The sequence below is a fragment of the Rhipicephalus microplus genome, chromosome 5, assembly GCF_043290135.1.
Source record: "Rhipicephalus microplus isolate Deutch F79 chromosome 5, USDA_Rmic, whole genome shotgun sequence".
Lineage (NCBI taxonomy): Eukaryota > Metazoa > Arthropoda > Arachnida > Ixodida > Ixodidae > Rhipicephalus > Rhipicephalus microplus.
Window position 1 is genome coordinate 16,230,606 of NC_134704.1, and position 22,634 is coordinate 16,253,239.

Genomic DNA, 22,634 nt, shown 5'->3' on the forward strand with positions numbered 1-22,634 from the left:
ATTTTTTTATCATTTTTATTTGTATCGTTTTCAATTTTTCGGTCATGCATAAGATGATGATTTTGATCTCAAAACTAACAACGCCGACACCCGAATTTCCTCGAAACGAGCTCTTTAACGCTGTCGCGTTAAAATGCTTTTGCAGATTGCACCTTTCAACAGTCAGGGGTGCATGGTAACATATACCGGGGATTACCGCTATCTGCGCGTCTTGTTTCATAACGTAATGAATACTTAACTTGACAACAATACTTAAGCACGTCTATGTCACCACTTAGTAACATTTCTGTTGAAAATGCATTGAACAGACTTCCAAGAAAGAAACGCTACCAGTTCGTTGTATTACAAATTGAACATGTTTTAAGAGAAAACATTATCAGCACATCACGAGGTATTCTCGGCCCACCATCAGCATGTAGGTGATTCAGTAGCTTGGACCATCTGTTTAGATTCTGAGGTTCTACATTCACATCATAGGGTTTGTACGCTTGTGCGGTTGTAGCACCTTAAGAAAACAAAAATGTAGAAAATAGGCAAAGTGGGTGATTAGGCCAGTTGGTGATTCATGATCGATACTGCGCTGTAGTGGACAGCAGACGGGGACAAAAGAAAATAAAGTCCCGTAGTGTGTTTAACAGCTTGTAATGGTTACGCTTAACATATTTGAATCATCACTATTGTCATCATCATCATCATAGTTATAATCATAATCAGCCAGGCTATGTCCACTGCAGGACAACGGCCTCTCCCATATTCTGCCAGCCAACTCAGTCCTGTGCTTGCTGCTGCCAGTTTATACCCGCAAACTTCTTGATTTCATCTGCCTACCGAACTTTGTCTCCCTCTAACCCGCTTGCCTCCTCTGGAAATTCAGTTTGTTACCCTTAATGACCAGTGGCTATCATTTTTACGCGCTACATGCTAAGCCCATGTCCATTTCCTCTTGATTTCAACTATGATAACCTTTACCCCGGTTTGTGCCCTGATCTACTCTGCTCTCTTGTTGTCTCTTAAGGTTACACCTACCATTTTCCTTTCCATTGCTTGCGGCATCATTCTCAATTTAAGCTGAACTCTTTTTGTAAGTCTCCAGGTTTCTGTTCCGTAGCTAAGAACCGGCGAGATGCGGCTGTTATATACTTTTCTTTTAATGGATAGTGGCAATCTACCTGTCATGATTTGCTTGCCAAATGTGCTCCACCCCATTCTTATTCTTCCATTTACCTCAATCTCGTGGTTCGGCTCCGCGGTTATTACCTGTCATTTGTAGATGTACTCTTTTACAACTTCAAGTGCATTACTACGTATCTCGAAACGCTGCTCTCTTTCGACGTTTGTACATTACTTCAGCTTTGGGCAGATTAATTTTAAGACCTACCTTTCTGCTCTCCTTGTCTAACTCCGTAATCATGAGTTGCGATTCGTCCCCCGAATCACTCAGCAATTCTATGTCATCGGCAAAGCGCAAGTTACTAAGGTACTCTCCATCATTTCTTATACCTAGCTCTTCCCATTCTAGGCCTCTGAAAACTTCCTGTAAGCACGCGTTATAGGGAACAATGAATTCTCAAATACTGAAGCAACAGTCAAAGCCGGCTTACTCGTAGAGAGGAGCGAGCCGCTGTGCCAGAAGCTGGCCAGCTTCGTCGTAGTCGGTGATTTCCAAGCCCAGAATCAATGACGTGTCTTTCGGCAGCTGCTCTACCAGCTCCTGTAAACAAAACAAAGATCGTGAGCCAAAATCCCCATGCTTGCTAACACGTCTTGAGTGTCCGGAGTAATAACTCAAAGATAACTGCAACGAAGCGGCACCTTACACAAATATAAGTTCGTTATATCAGAAAATCTGTACCTACGGCAAGACCATGTTTCATTTAGTTCATTTAAACTCACATTTAGTTATATCCGGGTTCTTTATATTATGGTTTGAGTATGTTTAGTATACCTCGCCCTCTAGAGATGCTTGTATTGACTGACCTGAGTAGCTTGTGCCCCCTTACTTACAGCTGGCGCACGCACACCAATGAAACTATAAATAAAACCAAAAAATATTTCCAGCAGTGGCGTTTGAACCCAGGCCCCTGGGGTCCGAAAGAAGGCGCCTTGAACACCAAGCCACTCTCTCATGCTTGTCCACTGCGAAGTTCACTGAAGCTTATGAATATCTCCTACCGACTACGCAAACAGTTCGGGAGAGGTAAGCTTTTTGTGGGTGCTTCACTGCGGTATTTTGTGTTGGTGGACTACGAGCGATGTGCTGGCCAACGCGCAAGGTGGATGTCACGAAATGCACATTTTAGACGAATTCTGACTTCGAGAAAACTGAATTTCGAGGCAGCATTTCTATCATAACCTCAGGATGCGTCGTTTCATTGGGCCGTTCTATTCGGTCATTCCAGCGACGCAGGCGGTGCCATGTAATCGTGCTCCGAAGCTCCCACATGGTGATAAAACTGTGACGCAGTTCGGTCTCTCAGTAGTCATGAACCAATGAACGCGTCTTCACGCTTCTCGACGCTGACGTAAACGCTCGCGACATCACTGTCTCGTTCGTCATTTTGACCTTCCGCTGTGCCACCTATAGTCGCTGGAATGATCGAATGGTCTGACGAACGCTGGAAAGACCATGAAAGACGGCACGCCGGTTCTGCGCCAAGAACAGCGTCCCGAAAGAAAGAGAGAAAAGGGAAAGAAAGACATAAATACAGAAAAAGAAAGAAGGAAGGAAGGATAGAAAGAAAGAAAGAGAGAGAGAAAGAAAGAAGGAAAAAAAGAGAAAAAAAGAGAAAGAAAGAAAGAAAGAAAGAAAGAAAGAAGGAAGGAAGGAAAGGCAAAAAGTATCACTGCATTCAATTGTTCGTTACCTGAATTCCCAGTGCCAGCTGCGCTGCCTCGGTAGATGCGATGCGGATGTCAGTAAAAGCCACACCGCGCGCATACGAAAGCCTCATGGCGTCTTGCACGGCCTGAGCTTTGGATGCGATGTCCTTCTGCCAGCCTTGCAGGCGCACGAACAGCTTCACGTCGGGACCAAGGCTTCGAGAAAGGAGCTCTAACGCTGCTTCCCGCTCACCTGCAATACGTTAACCGTGACAAGAAGCAACAGTAAATACGCTTTGATCCGCTCCTTTAGTCACACTACGATGAACTGCGAGGAAACTAGAGCAGCTGTAACATAGGTCAATAGTTTGACAAATAGTCTAGTCGTAGTCAGAAATCCTGTAAAAAATGCCCCCCCCCCCCCTCTAACCACCATCAAATTGTGTGTTGCTCTGTCCCGTCATTTCCCCTTCGTAAAGAAACGTTATAGTTCAATAAGGGTTGCATTGTGGGCTTGTCGGGGAATCATTGGAACTGCTTTAATGCAGCGCGAAAACACACACGGCCACGAAAACGAACGTCAAAGAAATGCACGCTGTATGGTGTTCTTATGTGCCTTCTTATGTCCATGTGTCGTCTCGCGTTACGTCAGAGCTTTTCAAGTTATATTTCAGTCTATCGAATTCACGGATAATAATTTTCATTAGTCTTAAGCGTTACACGCTTAGTGGTCCAACGCGACCTGTTACAAAGGACAACAGCCTTCCCAAAACAAGCAGAATGACTTTATTGCACAAACACACGATGAGGTATAAATATAAAAACAGACGCCGCTTTCCTTTTGGGCACTGATTTGAGTTGCACGTGACGAAGTATGCAATGTCTAATCACTTTCAAGTGCCGTGTAAGACGAAATTCTTGGAAGGGACCTATGCTCTGCATAGCGTGCCAGTAAACATGTGACGTACTTTGGACGTGAATGGCAGAAACAGAAGCGACGAAGCGAAACTTTGAGCAACGTGAGCTGCTCAGTAACTAAATGATATCACTCACTTCTATTCGCGGCCAATATTGGTGCGTTCAGAGCTTCGGCACTGAGCACCACGTGTGTGCATTGTGAGGGAACCGGGCTGGTGCTTGCATTCGTCCACGAGGAGCTGAACAGGCACACGAACGGTCTTCTTTCTGAAGAAAATAAAGGATACGCCCGCAACTTCCTAAACAAATGCATGAATCGTCACAAAGGCTACTTACACACACAAAAAATGCCGCCATATCCACGAAGTGAATGATGATGAGTGGGCGAAGCTCCGGAGGTAAACCTGGTAAACCATGAATCCTCCGTACATTTTGCCCACTCGATTTTATTGCAACGCTCCCCCTAGCGTACGTCGCCGCACTATATCGAACGATGACACGCGCCATATGTGGCATCATTCCTATTTTATAACACCTCGCATCTTTCATAATCAACTACACGTACCGCCGTCTAGTTTATAACATCTTGCATCTTTTGGACAGACGGACGGATGGACGGACGTATGGACGGATGGATGGATGGACGGACGGATGGACGGACGGACGGACGGACGGACGGACGGATGAATGGATGGATGGATGGATGGATGGACGGACGGACGGACGGATGGACGGATGGACGGATGGATATGGCTGTACCCTTTAGATCGGGCGGTGGCTAGCGTAATACTTAGAACTGAACGAGAGGTGGCTACATACAGGGGACGCACAGCCCACGACTTAAGGAGCTTCGCTCCTAAAAAAAAATTCACAATGCTTTGAAAGACCTGCCATATTTAGGAACAAGTGCTTGTGGTAGTAGTATTGTATTAGCACGGCAACGCTCCACAACTTTGTTGCTTCCGGAACGCACTTATGAGTAAACACCTTCTACATACAGCGTATGTTAAGGTGATGCTAAAATAAAGCAAATTACTCATGCACAGTCGCAGTCACGTCTGTGTAGAGCACGCGAGCAGCTGGTTTTTCCTTTTCGAAATGAAACCTTAAGGCAGTGTCAGGCTCTGAAGTGGTTGGACTGACAACTAGGTCGCGCATGTTCCTGATACACCACTTCGGAGCTCGAAACTGCCTCAACGTGTCGCCGCCCAGAACATGAACCAGTTTCTCTACATATAAGTGGCCGCAGCTGTACGCGATAATACGATGATAAACTTCTTCGAACATAGTGTGTCGTATTGATAGGTCGGCAGAAAATGCTCAGCTCACTTGGATTGACTGCGTCTCTCATAATCATATAGTGGTTTTGGGACGTTAAACCCCACATATCAATCAATCAATCACTTGGATTGACTGATGAAATATACTTCACCTTTCGGACTGACTCGGGCTGTGACAAATTTTCTCAGCCGGACTTACTCGAACTCAAACTTACCAAAACTTTACTCACTTGAACCCAGACTCATTGCTGTTCGTTAATGTTTAATTAGCCTTTTCAACCATAATATCAATGCTCTTTAACATCATTATCTCGAGAAACTTGTGCTCTACCAGGCGCCTTTTGATTTCGTACTTTCAAATTCGAGATATCGGTGGTTGCAATGCAGTAAGAACATATTTTTTTAATGATATGACTCACACAAGACATTGTGTCAAGCTCTTCCCGGAAAAAAAATTTCGTGACGGGGGGAAGGGAGGGAATGTGCTATCATCCCCTGCCTCCTCCACCCTAGCTCACGCCTCTGATCAACAAATATTGAGCAGGCGTATGAACGCCAGTGCGCTCAAGTGTGTGCGAGTCGGCGTGTGTAGAGCCGACTTAACGCATTTGGTAATCCGGACAATGAGTAAAAAATAGGTCAGATCAAAAAGGGGACCTCATTCAGACTTCCCGAGAAATATTGCACACTTTGACCGGACCGACTCAAACTCATTGAAATAGTACTCATCCATACTCCCTACGACTGAGGCTCAAGGCTCGATATGAGTCGCAGAGAGTTAATGAGCCGACTGAGCTTGCTAGAGAGTGAGTGAGCTTGCTGTGGCGGTGCGCCGCATACGAGGCCTCGGTAATATAAAAGTCTCATCTTTTGTTTGCGTGTACAGTTCGTAATTATTCCGCACAAATATAGCAGAGAAGTAGCAGAGTATCAGCGCACCTGGTGATCCTAAGATGTCGGGACGGTATACGGTAGTCTTAGCTGAAAAAAAAAAAGTTGAAGAGAGTGCTTCGTAAATTTGCTCAATTTCAGTGACAGTTCGTGTTAAGTGCGTAATACTGTGAATGTAAATAAAACCTTCAGCGGAACTGTCCATATTCCACACTACGCTCAAATATCAGGCAAGACCACGCTATTTTGACGCAGTAATAAACTGCCGTGTCAATGTAGGACCACAGATGTGAACAATGATTGCAATAAAGATAGCAACACGTGAACATCCTGCTTTCATATGCGACTTGGTGGACTAGAAATATACATAAGGTAGATGTTCAATTGGAAATGAAACATCGAAGTAAAATTTGTGAAAAACGATTTGTCGCTGAAGTGCGCGACACCCCGCGTTTCCAGGATTTTTAATCAATAGACTGCGTAATCCCAGCGCTAGTTGATTACTATGCTTGAAGATAGTTTAAGCGTAAAGGTACAATATACTACGACATTGAGGCTGTTTCAAGCTCAATTTAGGTTTCAACGCTCTTACTAGTTCACACAACTTAGATAGCTGTCAAAGGTCCATGTCGCGTATTTTTTAAAACAGATCAAGAAGATGAACTTGTTAACGACCTAACAAGAAACTACTGGCTGATACTTTTATCCCGCAGTTGACATAAAATGGGCTGCCTAAGAAAACATAGATGTGAATGAAGTAGGAATGACGAAACACTCAGTTGAAGCTGGTGCACCGAGGTGTAAACGAGCTAATGGCCATAGAAAAACATTACACAAACGGTAGTTTTTTCACTGGATTCAGGTAATTAGCAGAATTGGACTTGGATCAGTTACAACATATTTAGTCAATATACATGCAATCTTACATTTGAAGCCAACCAGACGGTCATGAGCGTACTGTGGCAGGTAACCTGCAAAATATATTCATTTACGAGAACTCTAGATACTGTGCGAAGAATCGAATAAAACACTCGTACGCTTTAACATTATACACCTCACCTGCTAAGTTGGCAGCTGTGTCGTTGGGCACAACTGTGGAGAAAGAGAAATTTATGAAAAGTGCCACAAAAGCATCATAAGCACATATAGAGCGTATTTATTTGCTTTTCAACTTTCGCGTTGGTGAAAGACCGAGAAGGCGATATTAAATATACTATTTAGGCGAAGTTTCGACGACTGATAGTTGCAATGAGTGCCATTATATTGTAATATTGCTCGAATATTGACTATGCGTACACAAGGCAAATGGAGCCATACATTTGCATACATTAGAAATCTTTGCTCAAGCCATTTGCAGGTATAAATTATCCATGTTATGTAAATAAAAATACATATTTCACGCAACAGGACGAAACGTGTGGCTAAAAGCATGGCTTGAAGCATCAGGTATGGCTTGGAGCACAAAGTACACAACATGATGGATTCTAGCACGCTCCTCACCTTTCGTCAGCATAGGCAGCAGCTGATGTTTAAACTTTGTCCTGCTGTCGAGCTCAATGTACTCTGCGATAAAGAAGAGAATAAGACTGCAGAATCGCATGGCTGTGTTTGCCAAGATACGTTGATGTGCGTTATCTCGGTCAACCTACAGGAAAGATTTTAGTTCTGTTAGTTGCTTAAACAACACATTCCGGCTGTTAGTGGAAGTCGATGCATTGGTGTTGCACGAATGCATATGCCCTGCATGGTTTGCCTGACACTTTATAACTTCATTTTATTATTGGTATGGTAAAGAAATGTTATTTTTTGCGTTTATATGTTTCATACATAAACGTGTACTTTAGTTGGAACACTGCGCAAATTTGAAGCCACTGGCCACTTTTTTTTACGTCAATATAGGCTGCACAAAACTTCGCTTAATAACAATAGCCAATTTTTCCACGTCATTATGAAGACGTTAACGAGGCACACTTTCTGAAAAAAATAAACACCATTAACAAACAAAATGTTTGTGAGCCCTGTTTCAAAAGCTTATCACATGACAGCTATCGATAAACTAACCTCGAGCAAGATGTTCCTCAATATGCCACTATAGAAAAAATACATTATCATTAAACGCACTCGCTGTTTATACAGTAGGAATGCAGCTTCGGAAAAGTAACGAGGTTGCACAGAAAAGAAGAAAAATATTGGTGGGTGCTGCAGATGGGGTCGGCCGTTTGGGTTATCGACGGGTGCCGTTCAGAGAACCCGGTACCGTTAAGCGTAGACAAACAGACAAAAGCACAGACAGACTGACCAAAATTGTAGCGTCGAAGGTCCCCAAGAAAGACTATCGCCTTTAGAAATAGTTAGGCCTCGCTCACTTTCAGCCACAACGGCAAGGCGGGCGAATTTTCGCGCGCGTGTGTTGCCACAGCTGCCCGTTGACTCCTCGAGATCGACATCGAACAAAGCCACGCAGCTCCCTGGATTATCGCTGAACGTTCGCGAAACCTGCGTCGCAGCATCACAAAAGAAAAAAAATGTAGCTTCTACGTCATGTACACTGTGTGTGTATGTTGTAGCGTAGTGAACGTGCATCTATACTCACGTGTCTCTAGTGAGTCTTCAGTTGACCACAATTACAAACAAATAAATGAAACAGACTGACTCTCCTCGGTCGATTATGCAGTTAATTTGTCTCTCAACCAGAAGGCATTACCGAGTAAAAAATTGGACCAAATATGCCGATTCTCATCGGTGCCTGTATAATCGTGCCTCGTTCACAAGAATAATGTTCGGAGCCCAACGTAAAAACAATGTATAAAATGTGTAACAAAAAAAACTTCATTCATACCACCGCATAATTGTCAACTAAACAAATTTGTATAAAAGAACGCTGCCGTGCAAGATTCTAGATGTTTCAAACAGTGTTCACTTAGAATCGACGAGTGTTGCTCACCTTTACGGCCAGGAATTCCGGTGATTCAAACGTCTGTATAAATCTGTCCTTCTTACGAATGACGGAGAGAATTTTGGTGTTGTTTGCGTCCACTTCCCAGTCTTTCTCGTCGCATGCCTGTAAGAACAACAAGAGTTTGCATCATAACACGTTTACGTTACAGACTTATAACGGTACCTGCTAGTGAAACCATTGCAACTATATCACTGTCAGTTCCCTAAAACTTTCTGAAAAAAAATAGATTTACGGCTTTTTTTATGTGAAATTGGATAAATAATAAATGGAATGTAAACCTATGACTCGCATGTCATGTAAAACTAGCCCGCCAATGGCTGACAAAGTGCCAAACACTTTCAAACTTTTTCGATGGAATTTTTTGTTTGATTGGCTGCTTGGCGCCTTGATATGAGTTACATCAAAACAACCTTTAATTACCAGTGTAACATGCACACGGCGAGCCACTACGGCTCATCAACAATGAAACATTGCTTATCCAGCATGTTCAATTTAGTACCTCGGCCCTGTCAATCAGGGTAACGTTGTCGCATGCAGCTGGGCCCATGGCGTCTCCCTTTTGGAACTGAAGCACACCCATCGTGTAGGAGACGCACACACGACTGGTAGTCTCCATAGCCCGGGCCCACGCGGCGGCTGCCGACTGCGAACGTTAGACAGACAGAATTTGTCCACGACAACCACCTACCTCGAATAACTTTTAAAACATTAAAGTGTTTTATGTCGGGGTCCACGAAGAAACCAGGTGTAGAGCATCTGTCGCACAGAATCGATCCATCAACCTCTCGATTCTCAGCGCGCAGCGGTTACCACTACGCCACTGAACGTACACTGCCTAGAATGCTAACAGTAAGCCATTTATATACACCAAACACCATTTGGCTGTATTCAGAGCTTCAGAACTTTAGCGCGTTTTTGTTATCAGTGCGAATAACTGCCATCGCCTTCACATAACTCCACTTCCCCGGAGCGTGGTCTCTTGCTCACGCGCTTATCAGACTCGTGATTCGGGAAAGGACGAAGGTCACTTCGCATGCTGCCATGGCCGCGTTGATGAAAGGAGCACGCTGCTGACACACGACGAAGCAAGAATTGCGACAGTTGTTCGTGCTTGCCCTGTGCATGCTCGTGCGCTCGTTTCGTGCGTCTTTCCGTTTGATTAGGTGTTGAGCTGTGACAGTTATTTCGTGCTGGTCCTATGTACGCAAATTTTGTGCGTGCTTTCTGTTCGAGCTTTGCGCTGCAAGTTTCGAGCTGCTTGCCCTTTCTAACGTGACTTTGTAATTTGTGGCTATTGCAGAAACGATGCACAATAGACGCTGAAATACTTCTGTAAGACGCGTTTCACTTTCTTGTTACACCGATTCCTATATTGGGGGATCAGCCACGTGTTTTTGCACAAATGTAAAACTTACTTCCTGCTATTCAGTTAGCCCAACTAATTGCGGCTACTCATTTACTACAAATGCAGTTTCATTGTGCAATGACGCAAAGAAAGATGTGCCCTCTTGGATTCGGCTTCGAGTAATCCGAGAGGGCGAAAGGGAGTTTCAATAGAACGTTCATCCAAACAACAGTTCAGCTTGACTTAGAAATTAGCGCAACCCATAGGCAGGTGCGGTATTTCTGCGCTTCATAGAAGCTCTCATTGCAGCGTCCTTTTAAGCCAAGACATGACACTGTTCTCTAGTACGTGGAGTAAAGGAAGAGCTTCGAATCGAAGATCGACAATTGTTCAGCTGCCATCTTTCCATGCATGCTATATTATATAGCTGACCTATAAGTGGCACCTAAGAACTTTTTATATTTAAGAAAATCATGCACCCTTTGCCTCGTGAGGAACTCTGAATAGTCTAAGTGCAGGTCTGATGCAAAAAGAGCTTTGCTTAACAAACATAGCTGGTTGCGCGTAAGCATTTTAATTTTTGATGATCTTATTTAGCCCACTTTAAAACACGGCCTCAGACAACTGAAAAATATTTGAAATATATATCCCGACCTAAACGAACAAACATGGAATGTTTGAAGAAATGGGGTGAAATGCCCTTATATATTAGTTTTTTTACAAGTACGTACCTGTAGTATACTGCTGGCACGTTATTCTACGTATACCAGACACTTTAAAAAAAAAAAAAACTTTACTAAACTTGTTGCCGGGATAGTTGGTGCACAGTTATGATACAGAAAAGTGGCGTAACACGGGACCAAGACGTAGACGAGGAAAGATGTATACACGCACACTTGTGTTTCTTTTATCGTCTTTGTCCATATGTGCCATGTTGCGCCACTTTCCTGTAATATAGCTTGCATAAAGAACCTCCACTGTACCAGCGTAACGAGGGGCGTATCTCCTTTGTACGTCGATGGGTAGGTGACGCGGCAGTAACCACGGGGACGACGGTAGTGCGTCTGCACGATGAAGATGTCCACGTGTCTGCAAAGAGCAACGAGCCAGAAAAGTTCGTGAAGTGTTTCCGATTAGCCTTTAAGGAAGAAAAAAAAACGACGTGGTACGGAAACTGGACTTCCCTACTACATGTTTAATATTTCTTTTGTTTAAGTTCTCTTCTAGTTTTGCATAATGTAATTGTACTTCTGTACTTTTTTTTCTGTGCAGCTGCGTTGTGTGACGAATGTACAGCGAGGTGCTCGATGACTAGTTTGGTGTCTCAAAGTTACGTTTAGTCTTTTGCATCATGGCAATCATGCAGTGTCAAACAAAATAAATAGTCAATAAAACCACGTTAACTAAAAGCATGTTACTGACTCAAATTTATTTGTATAGCCAGTCGCAAATGCCCCACTTTATCTTAACAATTAGAATATAGTGATCAAGATGTGCACTTTACGTTTACTACCATGTCAATTTGTTAGGTCTCGAGTGAAGACGTTTTTTATGGTCCTTCGTACTTAGCTGCTTTTGTCAGGCGCTTTCCCATGATCTCAGCTGGTAGGCTGAAGTCCAGAACTTCAACCCCGAAAATGATGATTAGATCCTTGGCGAGAACACTCCGTATAGTCTGTATTAAAAAAAAAACTGCATTAACATTGCTAGCAACAATAAAGTAATAATTTATCTGACCATACGACGTATATTAAAAGAAGTTTCTCAACTAAAACTTGAGCATGATTTGAACAAGGGTGTAATGCTCACTTAAGCAGTGCTTAAAGTAAGTATTTTTGCAGTTTTACGGTGAAATTTTCTTGTAATATTTTACTTCGATATAATCAGACTCAGCCAGCTATGATGTGATCAACACTTCTATGTCTGAGAAGAGTAACGCAATCTTGTAAGACATTACATTCATGTTTAAGACATTTTATTCACGGTGGCTACACAGCATGTGGGGTTTTACGTGACAAAACCATGACATAAATATAATATATATAGTATTATATAATATGTTTCTTACACAGAACATAATACTTAATATATATTATATATAATTGATATTATGAGGTGCTATAGTAGAGGTCTCCGGACATTGCAAACACCTGAGGATGTTTAACTAGCACCCAAATCAGAGCACACGGGCCTCTAGCATTTTCGCTTCCATCGAAAATGCAGCTGTTGCACCCGCGATTCCTGGAGGCACTGTATAACCATATTAGGTGCAGAAAGATTTCAGAGGGGGAGATGGATACATTGACTAAGGAAAAAATTTTGTTTTCGCCATCAAGTCATTTTAGGATGAATGCACGTTGTACCACGTAAGTCATTTAACAAAGTGCGCAGAAGACATCATCACCTCGAGCACGCTTCCGAAGTTAGCAATTGTCTTTGACGTCCTGTTGAAGTTAAGGATGGCGAGCCCCTGCATCTTGGCGTCCAGCACGGCCGAGGCCATCCTGGAGGCGATTTCCCGTCGTTCCCGGTCGTCGGCCATCATGAGCAAGTCCACCATCTCGTTGCCGTTCAGTCCAACCAGGTGGCGTTGCTCGCTTCGGTTCGCGGCGAGACTGACCGTGCTCTCTGTATAAAGATGCTGACTCACCGATGACGAAGCATACAACGCTTTCATATAAATAACTGTACTAACACGCCCACATCAGCTTTCTTGATTTTTTTTACAATGTCTAGCATAATATTTAGCGGGCCTTCGCTCTATACGTTCATTATTTTTTTCATTTCAGTTAGTAGAATCACAGTAATGAGGACAACGTTATAACTGCTCATAGTGAACATTAGCCACCACTGTACAACATCATCATTAAAGAGGCGACACCAGCTGTTAGTTGTAGTAGTTTCAAAGTATATCTGAACAAGGTGATAAACAAAGGTGATAAACAAGGTGATAAACAAGGTGATAAACAAAATAAGTGGGAGGGATCAAAGATTGATGTTGTTGTTAAACACATCATAATGAAACCCACAGATATTGAAGCCAAGGAGGGCATGAGAGACTATTTGTAGTCTAACTGTAATTACGTATGAGGAAAGGAATCAATGTGCACAAAACTGGTGGTTCGTAGGAACCGCACGTACAACGTTTGGATAATCTGTCCGATGTCTGAGTTAAAGCTACAGGTTCGCCCGTATTTGTTGGCACTACGCCTGCGTCTGAGTCTTCTGAAGCTGAGGGTTGCCTCGCATTCACTGGTATTACGCTTCCGATTTTTTTGTCCTGTAGATCTGTGCCTAACATTACTGTCGTTTCGCTATAGGCCCTTTCACTGTTTACCAACACAGACACTTAATGACATCTAGTTTCGTCCACCGATGTGCCTTAATAGTGTCGATAGACTAGAAAAGCTTTATAAATATCCCGCTTAATTTCTACAATTAGCTTCACTTATTTGGCAAAATACATTCAAATAATTCTTTTTTGAGCTACAAAAAATGACAATTTATTACTTTGTTCTTTACGCACGTTTCTTTAATCTGAAAAACTAAGGAGAAACTTTTCTCACATTTGAAAAAAAACTTCAGAACGTGCTTTCAGTTTTGAAGTTACGAGCTGGTTAATGAGGTGACCGGAAGTTTTTTTTTTTTTTTTTTTGGGGGGGGGGGTACAACGTTTGTGACTTTGAGACCATGTATTCCACTTCGCACGCATCGCAGCGGTAGCGGCAACGCTAGCATTCATGAGCAAGCAAGCGCTGGTGTTTCAGACTTGCAGCCTGCTTGGCACTCATGGCGGGAAAGGAAACCACTTGTGATGCAGTGGCATTCTCTCAACCTATTTTGGCCATTGCTTGGCCTGTAGCACCCTGTTCTGACTGGAATTGGTATCGACTTGACCTAGCTGTCGCCTATTTTGGTACTGTGAGCGAGGACACGAAACAAAACGAGACGACAGCGCGGGCCCCGTTATTGTTTCGCACTTAAGAATGACGTAGATGTTGACAGCTCACCAGGAATGACGAGCTTCTCGTCGGTTGCAACGTATCGTGCGCCTTCGTGCACCAGGTGCGTGCAATGGGAAGACGGCACGCGGGACTCGTTCATCACGGCCGCAGACAGTACGCAGACGAGTGGACGGTCGGGGGCTGCGAAGATTGTAAAGCAGGACCTCTTAAACCACCGAGCCTACGTGGACTGAGCGTGCTTGCTTACCGTCAAGAGTCAGTGTAGTCTGGGCAGTGATGTGTTCCTCGTCTGAAATCAGGAAAAAAACAATCATCGTCTTATGAAGAATATACGGGATATGTATAATAGCGATTTTTTTTCGTGAACTTGAAAAGGGCACTCGTCAGGTACCAGGGCGAGAACTTAGCAAACAGGCAGATAATAAAATTAAGTAAATCTAGCGTGACATTGAACTCCCTCGAAACACTCACACATTCACACACTCATGTACTCAAGCAACGCACACCACACACAGCGTTCTTAATTTACTTACAATATCACCATTTACCAACTATCCCAACAACAAATTTCACATATTTTTGATTATGATTATCAAATAGTGGTGAATAGCGTAAAGGCCATCGAGACGTACATTGCTGACCGCACACGTTGTAATTTACGATTACGAAAATTAAACTGATGACATGGCGTGATTGTGAGACTTTGATTATAAGCACTTGAATCCTGTTGTTACATTCACAGGTTGAAAGAGACGCAGTAGTGACAGAGACGTACGAGCAACGCAATCTAAACGTGGTACCGTAAGCGTCAATGTTTGTATTACCCAGTGTATTACACATTGTATTACCCAGTGTATTACACATTGTATTACCAAGTGCCGCCCTGAGGGCCATAAGACGCGCTTGAGGGACGCCACCATCGCAGACCCCAGCGTAGTCCTCGTAGTCCAAGTTGAAGGCAGCAACGCCGGCGTTCGGAAGGGGAAGAAGCGACCGAACCTGGAAGAGTACAGCGTAGTTATGTGACCACGACCAATCAATGGAGGTTGCACACATATGGCTAGGTTTTTAAAAATATATGATTAAATCGTGCGGTCTTGTACAACTATTAGTTGAGTGAAGTCGGCGGCCTCCTTTTATGCGCTCCACACCGGACAAGGACTAGCATTACTCTTCGGCTTACCAGCTGAACCCTCTTTAGAGATGTGATCACCACCAATTGTGAAAAATTTCTAGTAAGATACCACTCGAACCAATATTGTTTACTATGCTCTTCTGGTCTATTACAACTTACTGGGGTAGCATTTCCTGTAGCATCTGCTTTATTTCTAGCTTTCAATCACGGGAGAAAGGTTTATGAATGTTCGAGACAAACAAAGCTGCATTGTACTTGAGCAGTGAGCTTACCCTCTCCGTAAGGGAGCTTGCCGTGTCGAAAGTCTGCAGGTTGTAACCGTCCAGCCACATGGGACTGTCACGTGAGGCATTGTGCACTTGCGTCCAGGAACTACCCGTGCAGGCCTGTCCGAAGGTGCATTAAATTACATCACTACAGCAACGATGCAATATCTTGCAAGAGGGTGATGGAGTACATGGCGAAGGAAAAAAGTACGTCCCGAGCGTACACTACTCCCACTTACTACTTCAAAACGTTGTGTTCACTAAATAAATTTGCACTAAAATGAATTTGCATTTTATATGCCTAAATAAACAGAGTCATGCAGCGTCAATAGTTATGTATTACTACACGTGACATTGTTAATGACCGGCATGATTACGTTGTATCATCTAACTGAAGTCATTATTTTAATTTTTCCAAAAAAGAGAAGGCCAGGCCAAACACTGAGATGCATAAGGAATGCTACGGCTGCCCTGTATGCAGCGGCACAAAAACAAAATACTGGAAAAAATATAAGTTTAAATACAAAGCCAGGTGTCCTTGTAGGTGTCACATACATGATGGTAGTAAAAAAAAAGTGTTATGCAGTAGAACCCACGATCAATAAAATACTGTTAGGGTCATTTTTGATAGTGTCATAGTGATTTTGATCCGAGTGAGAAGCTAACACAGGACATCTGCACGGCAAGCAGCCGTTATACCACCGAGCTAAGCTATTTTTTTTAAAACTGCTTCAAAAATATAAGAACAGAATGTCGTGCAGTAGAATGAGTCGCCTGGAACACGCCAGACGTTCAAATTTGTGATTGTGCAATGAGTGGGTGCTTTAAAGGCCCACCCATTACAAAGCGCTCAGACATGTTTTATCGTCTTATTGTCCGCTTATTAACAAAAGCATCAATAAATAGAAGAGCTGCGTAGGCTCACGTATTGCTTTGCGGGCAACTACAGTGGGCTCTTCACCGAGTTGCAAAAAGAATAATTATAGCGTAGTGCACACTTAATAATAACTATGCTTGCAAGTAGACACTATATAAGCGGCTACTGTTATGCGCATTACCCGCTATGGCGGTCTAGTGGATAAGGCACTCGGCTGCTGGGCCGCAGGTCGCGGGATCAAATGCCGGCAGCGACAACCGCATTTTCGATGGGGACGAAAATGATTGAGGCCCGTGTGCTTAGATATAGGTGCACCTTAAATAACTCCAGGTGGTCTAAACTTCCGGAGCCCTCCACTACGACGTCTCTTATAAGCACTGTCACTCGTTTCCTCACGGCGCGGTTGAGGCATGGACCGAGAGCCAAAACCCGGGTAGCATGTTATCGAACCTCGTGCGCATGCACGAGGTTCAATTACGCTATTGCGTTCTTTTCAAAGACGAAATTCATGCGTCTTCCAAAGTATTTTTTTCGCCATTCAGATGAAGCTCTTTTTATAGTGAGCCTTATTTCACAACCATTCTGTTAAGTAAACAGATGTTCTTCCTTTTATCTATTATTTTATATTATTTCAGGTAGAGATCATGATCATCTATTATCAACAACCATATGTTGTGCAAAACTGTTCGTACGGCAAAACTTCGTCATGATTTTGAGGCTTACTGGGTGTGAGGGGGCAGGGGGGTTCCGAATTAATTTCAACCACCCGCTTGCCTTAGCAGCTCCTAAATGTAGGTAAACAATTGTTCTTCCTTTTTTATCCATTATTTTATATTATTTCAGGTAGATTTATACCAATATCACTGTATGTTCAATATATGTAGTGTTCTAACCATGGACGCACATTTCGATCACCTAAGGCAGTCTACGTACTTTGGGGAATTCCAGCGCCTCCTCGCGTCGGCAAGAGCCGAATGGTGCCGCCGTTCCGTATGTGCGGAAGCGGAGGACGCGCAAGTCCACGGACAGGCAGATCAGCGCGAGGCCCTTCTCGCTCACGTCCTTGAGCCACTGTACGGCAGTGTCCTGCCGGAGAACGGTGCGCATCAGACTTCTCGTGGCAGTTACGCCAGATACGCTGGAAAGTTTTCCGCATCCCTGCTTAAACGTTCCGTATGCGAGTCCAATTATTCCAAATGTTTCCATACGGAATCCATATGTTTTCCGTATATTTTTCATATATTTCCGTAAGATTCTTACGGAAACATACGGAATTATTGGGAATCACGGAACTTTTAACACACATACAGAATTACGGAACAGAATTGCGGAATTACGGAAAACATACGGAATTACGGAACGTTTAAGCAAAGATATTTAGAGCTATTATGAAAGCCAAGAGCCTGTAGAGCAAAACTCGAGAACGAAATGCCGATCAGAGTCAAGTAAAGCTTGAGAAAACCATGACTCATAGCAGACGACTCCTGCCTTGTCGTGTTTATGTTGGCGTGTTTTCGTATTACGCGCCTGAAGTTTAAATATTGTCTTGTTCGCGAAATTCATGTCGTAATTGTACGAAGATGCTGTTTTCATGTAGCCACATATTCCATATTCAGATTTCTGGCCACAAATGTTGTCCAACGCAGTTTCATAACAACCGTTAAACTTTCGAGTGTGTATATTACCTACCAATGTTTAGTGTTATCGTTTTCACGAGTTTCGTGTCGTAAGCGCACGGAGTAGATTTTACGTAGTCGCACACTCACTGTTTATTATTAACTATTCAAGAATTTTTGCAAGTATTTATCGAGCTTTTGATAACGGTCGAATTGTAAAATCGCTTTAATAAGCTAAATGCAGTAACTGTACTGTTGCTAATGACGTGTATCTTTGTTAAAACCTAAATACCTTGTACACAACTGCATAGCTAATTTATGACAGTTTATATTATTTCTTAATTTCGAATAAAGGTAGCTTCATCACAGGGAGGTACGGTTCCGTAATGGCTATTGTGGCTCATGCAATGAACTTCTAATGCGGTGTTCGATATTATGCAGCTCTTTCGTATAAATTGTGATTGCTTACTGTGGCCACGGTTGGAATACAGGACCGCGCCGGCTGTGTTGCAGAGGCTAGTGGCATCGCTCGGCACGGACCCATGCGTCCAGGGTAGTGTGTGTTGACCACGAGCAAATCAACGTGCCTGTCAACGTAATCAAGCGACAAAAAAAAATCAAATCATCTTTTGTTGCTTTGAAACGCAAAAACAATCTTCACCATGGTAATAATATTTGTCAGCATCATCATGATCATTATCAACAACCATGTTGTGCAAAACTGTTTGTACGCCAAACTGCGTTATTATTTCGAGACACACTGGGAGGGGTTGGGAGGTTCCGAATTAACTTTAACCACCCGTTTGCCTTAGCCGCTCTTGAATATAAGTAAACGGATGTTCTTCCTTTTTTTTTTCTTTTTAAATGTGGTCACCACGGCGGGAATCGCACTCGCAACCGATCGAGCTATACACCTCAATAAATAAGTTAGTACAGCGGGTATTACAGGGAATGTTTCAAATAAATGTTCACCAATACACTTATTCGGCAACAGTAGTATAGATTTAGGTGCCGCAGATTTAAGTACCTCAGTATTGACCTACAGATTGGCTTTCTTTTATTCAATGCAGACTTCAAAAAAGGGTGCATTCGTACACCATTTATGCAGACGTGAGTATGGTGATCAAAATAATAAGCGGGTTTTTACTCGGAACATTACTTGCAAAACTCTTTTATCAATAATAAACAAACAAAAATACATCTAATACGTTTCGCCCTCTTACTTGGCCACAAGCGAAATAGATTTTCCGACTTCTTCGGTTGGAGTGCTCGGGTCAAGAATTTGGAGATCCAGAGCCAGGCAGAGATTGGCGGCCTTATAGGTTTCGTGCAGAACCTGAGACAGATGGAAGAAGGCTAGCGTAAGTGACCACAGCAATAAATGAGCAATGATTGTGAAACTATGAGCCATTTGGATGTGACAATTCCTTCACACGAAACACGCTGAATGAGCCTTGAAAGCTGTTTGCCTCTTAGGCCAAGTGAAAGTGTAAATGCTAGTGAACACCTCTGAAAAGGATTTTTTTTATCGGCGAGAACTGGATCACTCGACCAGTGGAAGTGGGCAGAACGAAATAAATTAGTGTGTGGACATGTCATCCTCGCGATGTCAATGGTGAGTCATCGCACCATTTTCTAAAGTAAAAATCTCGAACATTTAGTGCCAGCACTTTTAGCACGCAGTCAACATGAGGAGAGTGCAGGTTCTACGACGGTGATAACCTGTGGTGTGGGACGTTAAAACTGCCAGAGTTGTGTTGACATAGTTGTCATCACGCACTCCACTTCATTAATGTGGGCTAATACAGAATTGTACTCAATTCGATAACTGAGGAAACCGTTTCAATTCCTCATCACGTCATTGCACCAATACCACGCAATGATAATACAAAAGGTTTGCTGTTATTACCTAAAATAAGATACTTGGTGAAGCAGTCATATCAATCTCCGATGAAATCGGCCTGGTCGTTCAAGATTCCGACTTGAAATCAGCGACATGAACATGCGTCTGTACTGGTACACTATATGAAACGCGGGAAAAGTGCTTGACGTCACGGAAATAAGCAAGTGTGTTTAAATGGAACGTCCGTGCAAAATCTTCCAGGTTGGGACAGTAATGGCTGTAGGTGGAGCCTGCATTTGTTCTTGGGTTGTAAAGGACTACACGAATATGGACAGTCGTTTATATTCTGCGCAGCAGAGCCGCACAGCGGGCCGGGAGAGGACTAACCTCGAGCGTGGGTCCGAGTTCGACGAGTGCGGCGCTGGTGCGGGCCACGTGCAGGAATGCGAGCCCGTCGATCTCCTTGCCCTTAAGCTGCACCGCGGTTGCCTCGGCCAGGCGCACGGCTTCGGCTTCGTGGTTCTGCTCGAGCACCCTCTCGTGCGGCGCCACCAGAATGCAGGCGCCCGATGGTGCCGCGTTGCGCAGCTGCGCCACGTACTCTGTGCACATTTAGCAATACCGCCAGGACATGGAGTGACTATGCAAGTTCCATACGCTGGCTACGACAAACCTATAAATGGCAAGTCGACGCTAAGCACCCGAGAAGAAAGAACGCTGAAAATAAATTATATGAGCTTAGTTGGTCAATCATACCAATGCTATAACATACAAGCCCCTACAATGGGGAAAATCTTCGTAAGTAAATAAAAGAGAAATTGTTCTAAAAAAAGTGGATGATGATGTGGTTTAATTTTCTGCACTAGTACCCTATGACGTCAAACTGACAGGCTCATAATGGGATTTAGTTAGTAGGTTGCAGTTAGCAGTTAGAAGGTGAACCACATTGTAGATTGAAATAGTTGAAAACTGATAGAACGCTTGCTGAACCGAACTGGCACGATTGAAAAAAAATACAAAAATATAATATCATAGTAATGCGCCAGCGCCGTTATTAAGGTAAATAGAAAGTAAAACAAAAACACTCAAGTAGGGCATTTATTCTTTATTCTAAGTAATGTACGTGCCTTTTATCTGAGCTCATAATTTATTGAAAATGAAGCTTGCCGAATACACTGTCAGAATTAACTAATTCCATCCACGATTGCAATAGACTTTAGCTTTGGTGCTGTTAGACCTGTTATATTAGAAATTAAATGCAGGAATAAGACGCCAAAATTTAGAGACTAGTATTACCCAAGCTGTGGAAAGAAGGTGCTTCATTCTGTTCTTGAAGTAAACTAGTATGAAATTTTTGTCGCAGGACAATATATATGACCGAAAGTTCTTTTTATTTTTGCCTTATTTTGCTGTCGAACAGTTTCTGAAAGCTCATCAGTGCAGTGTCAACGGAAAGTGAATGACATCAGGAAAATGCTATTCAGCCTATGTCTTTGTGCGCACGCTTAGCGAACACAACACAAATACGTTAGCTATCTGTAACACCTTGTATGGTGAGAGTACTGGCCTTTACAAATCAGTTGAGGAAAAAAAAATCCTTCATATATACGATGTGAACGTTCCAGTGAGATTAAAAAAAAAACACCAGAGTAAGATCATGTTCATTTTATAACTTTCAATTAACAATCGGCTACATGGCAGAAAAAAGATTAACACCTCATCACTGTAGCCGTTAACGATGTTGGTAGCTTCGTATTACGAGTCTGAGTGTAATTGTCAGCTTTGCATAAGAGAGACTTGAACGCGAAACTTACTGACATTTGCAAGAATACATTTTTAGACAAAAGCATTACGTCAGGCTGTTTAGATTCACTTGTCAGCATTCCCACTTGCTTTTCTCACCTCTAACCGACCTTAATCATGAAATATTCATCCCCCCTCTTGTAATAGCTCTTCACATGTTTGTTTTCGAAACATACCATGCCTTCCATAGTGTTTGCTTGCGTGCATAACTGAAGTAATGCGAAAAGTTTGTAAACGCAGCCATGCGATGCTACTGAAGACAACCGTGAAACTGAGTAGCATCGCTAAGCTTTGCGGTTTTCATTCGACATTAATGTTAAAGTGAAGCCTTAGATACCTCGTCAAACGCGAAAATTCGCCATCGTCGTGAACTCAAGTGATGCAAGCAATTATAACTTGATGACAGTACCATATAACGTCACAGTGTCTTCAAAACCTTCGTATCTCTCGTTTAACTTTCAAGCTCTTTCATATTGTGAAGTGTTGCGTGTCCTGTTGATTGACATGCTGCAATCCACTTTTTGTGTATTGTTGATCTACGATGACTGACTGAATTGGTAATGTTTTACGAAGTATTTTGTTGTTATTAATAACATGCTCTGCAGCACTTTTTTCATTATGAGTTAGCTACTGATATCACTGTAAACTCCCTCGCCCCCTTCCCTAACTAAATGCCTTCATACCTGTAAGGTACTTTTCAATTAATAAGTGAACAAATCACCAATATTTGTGGCATCACCATTACGTCACCGTGACTTCATCGTAACGTAACATAACATGATGTTACATGATTCAGATAAAAAACAGCGCCAATAACGAGGGACAAGAAAAGATGCAGACAAACAGTGGCACTGACCTACAACAATATTTATTTGCTGGAACCGCACAATATATACTTGAGCAGTACCTGACAAAA

General features: G+C 42.9%; 1 protein-coding gene across 1 annotated transcript; it reads right to left on the reverse strand.

Annotated features, from left to right (window-relative positions):
* Nucleotides 1–1,587: 1,587 nt before the first annotated feature.
* LOC142817211 (uncharacterized) lies at nucleotides 1,588–20,527 on the reverse strand. The gene is made up of 21 exons (XM_075894267.1): nucleotides 20,303–20,527; nucleotides 19,296–19,408; nucleotides 18,542–18,659; nucleotides 17,390–17,542; nucleotides 15,586–15,699; nucleotides 15,051–15,177; nucleotides 14,426–14,467; nucleotides 14,224–14,358; nucleotides 12,618–12,841; nucleotides 11,779–11,888; nucleotides 11,197–11,302; nucleotides 9,368–9,511; nucleotides 8,854–8,970; nucleotides 8,276–8,405; nucleotides 7,410–7,472; nucleotides 6,969–7,001; nucleotides 6,836–6,880; nucleotides 5,958–5,999; nucleotides 3,874–4,005; nucleotides 2,865–3,073; nucleotides 1,588–1,711 (listed from the first exon to the last, which is right to left on the reverse strand). Exons 1-21 carry the CDS (start codon nucleotides 20,525–20,527, stop codon nucleotides 1,598–1,600), a joined length of 2,496 nt encoding a protein of 831 aa, XP_075750382.1. The 3' UTR covers nucleotides 1,588–1,597.
* Between the last annotated feature and the right edge of the window lie 2,107 nt (nucleotides 20,528–22,634).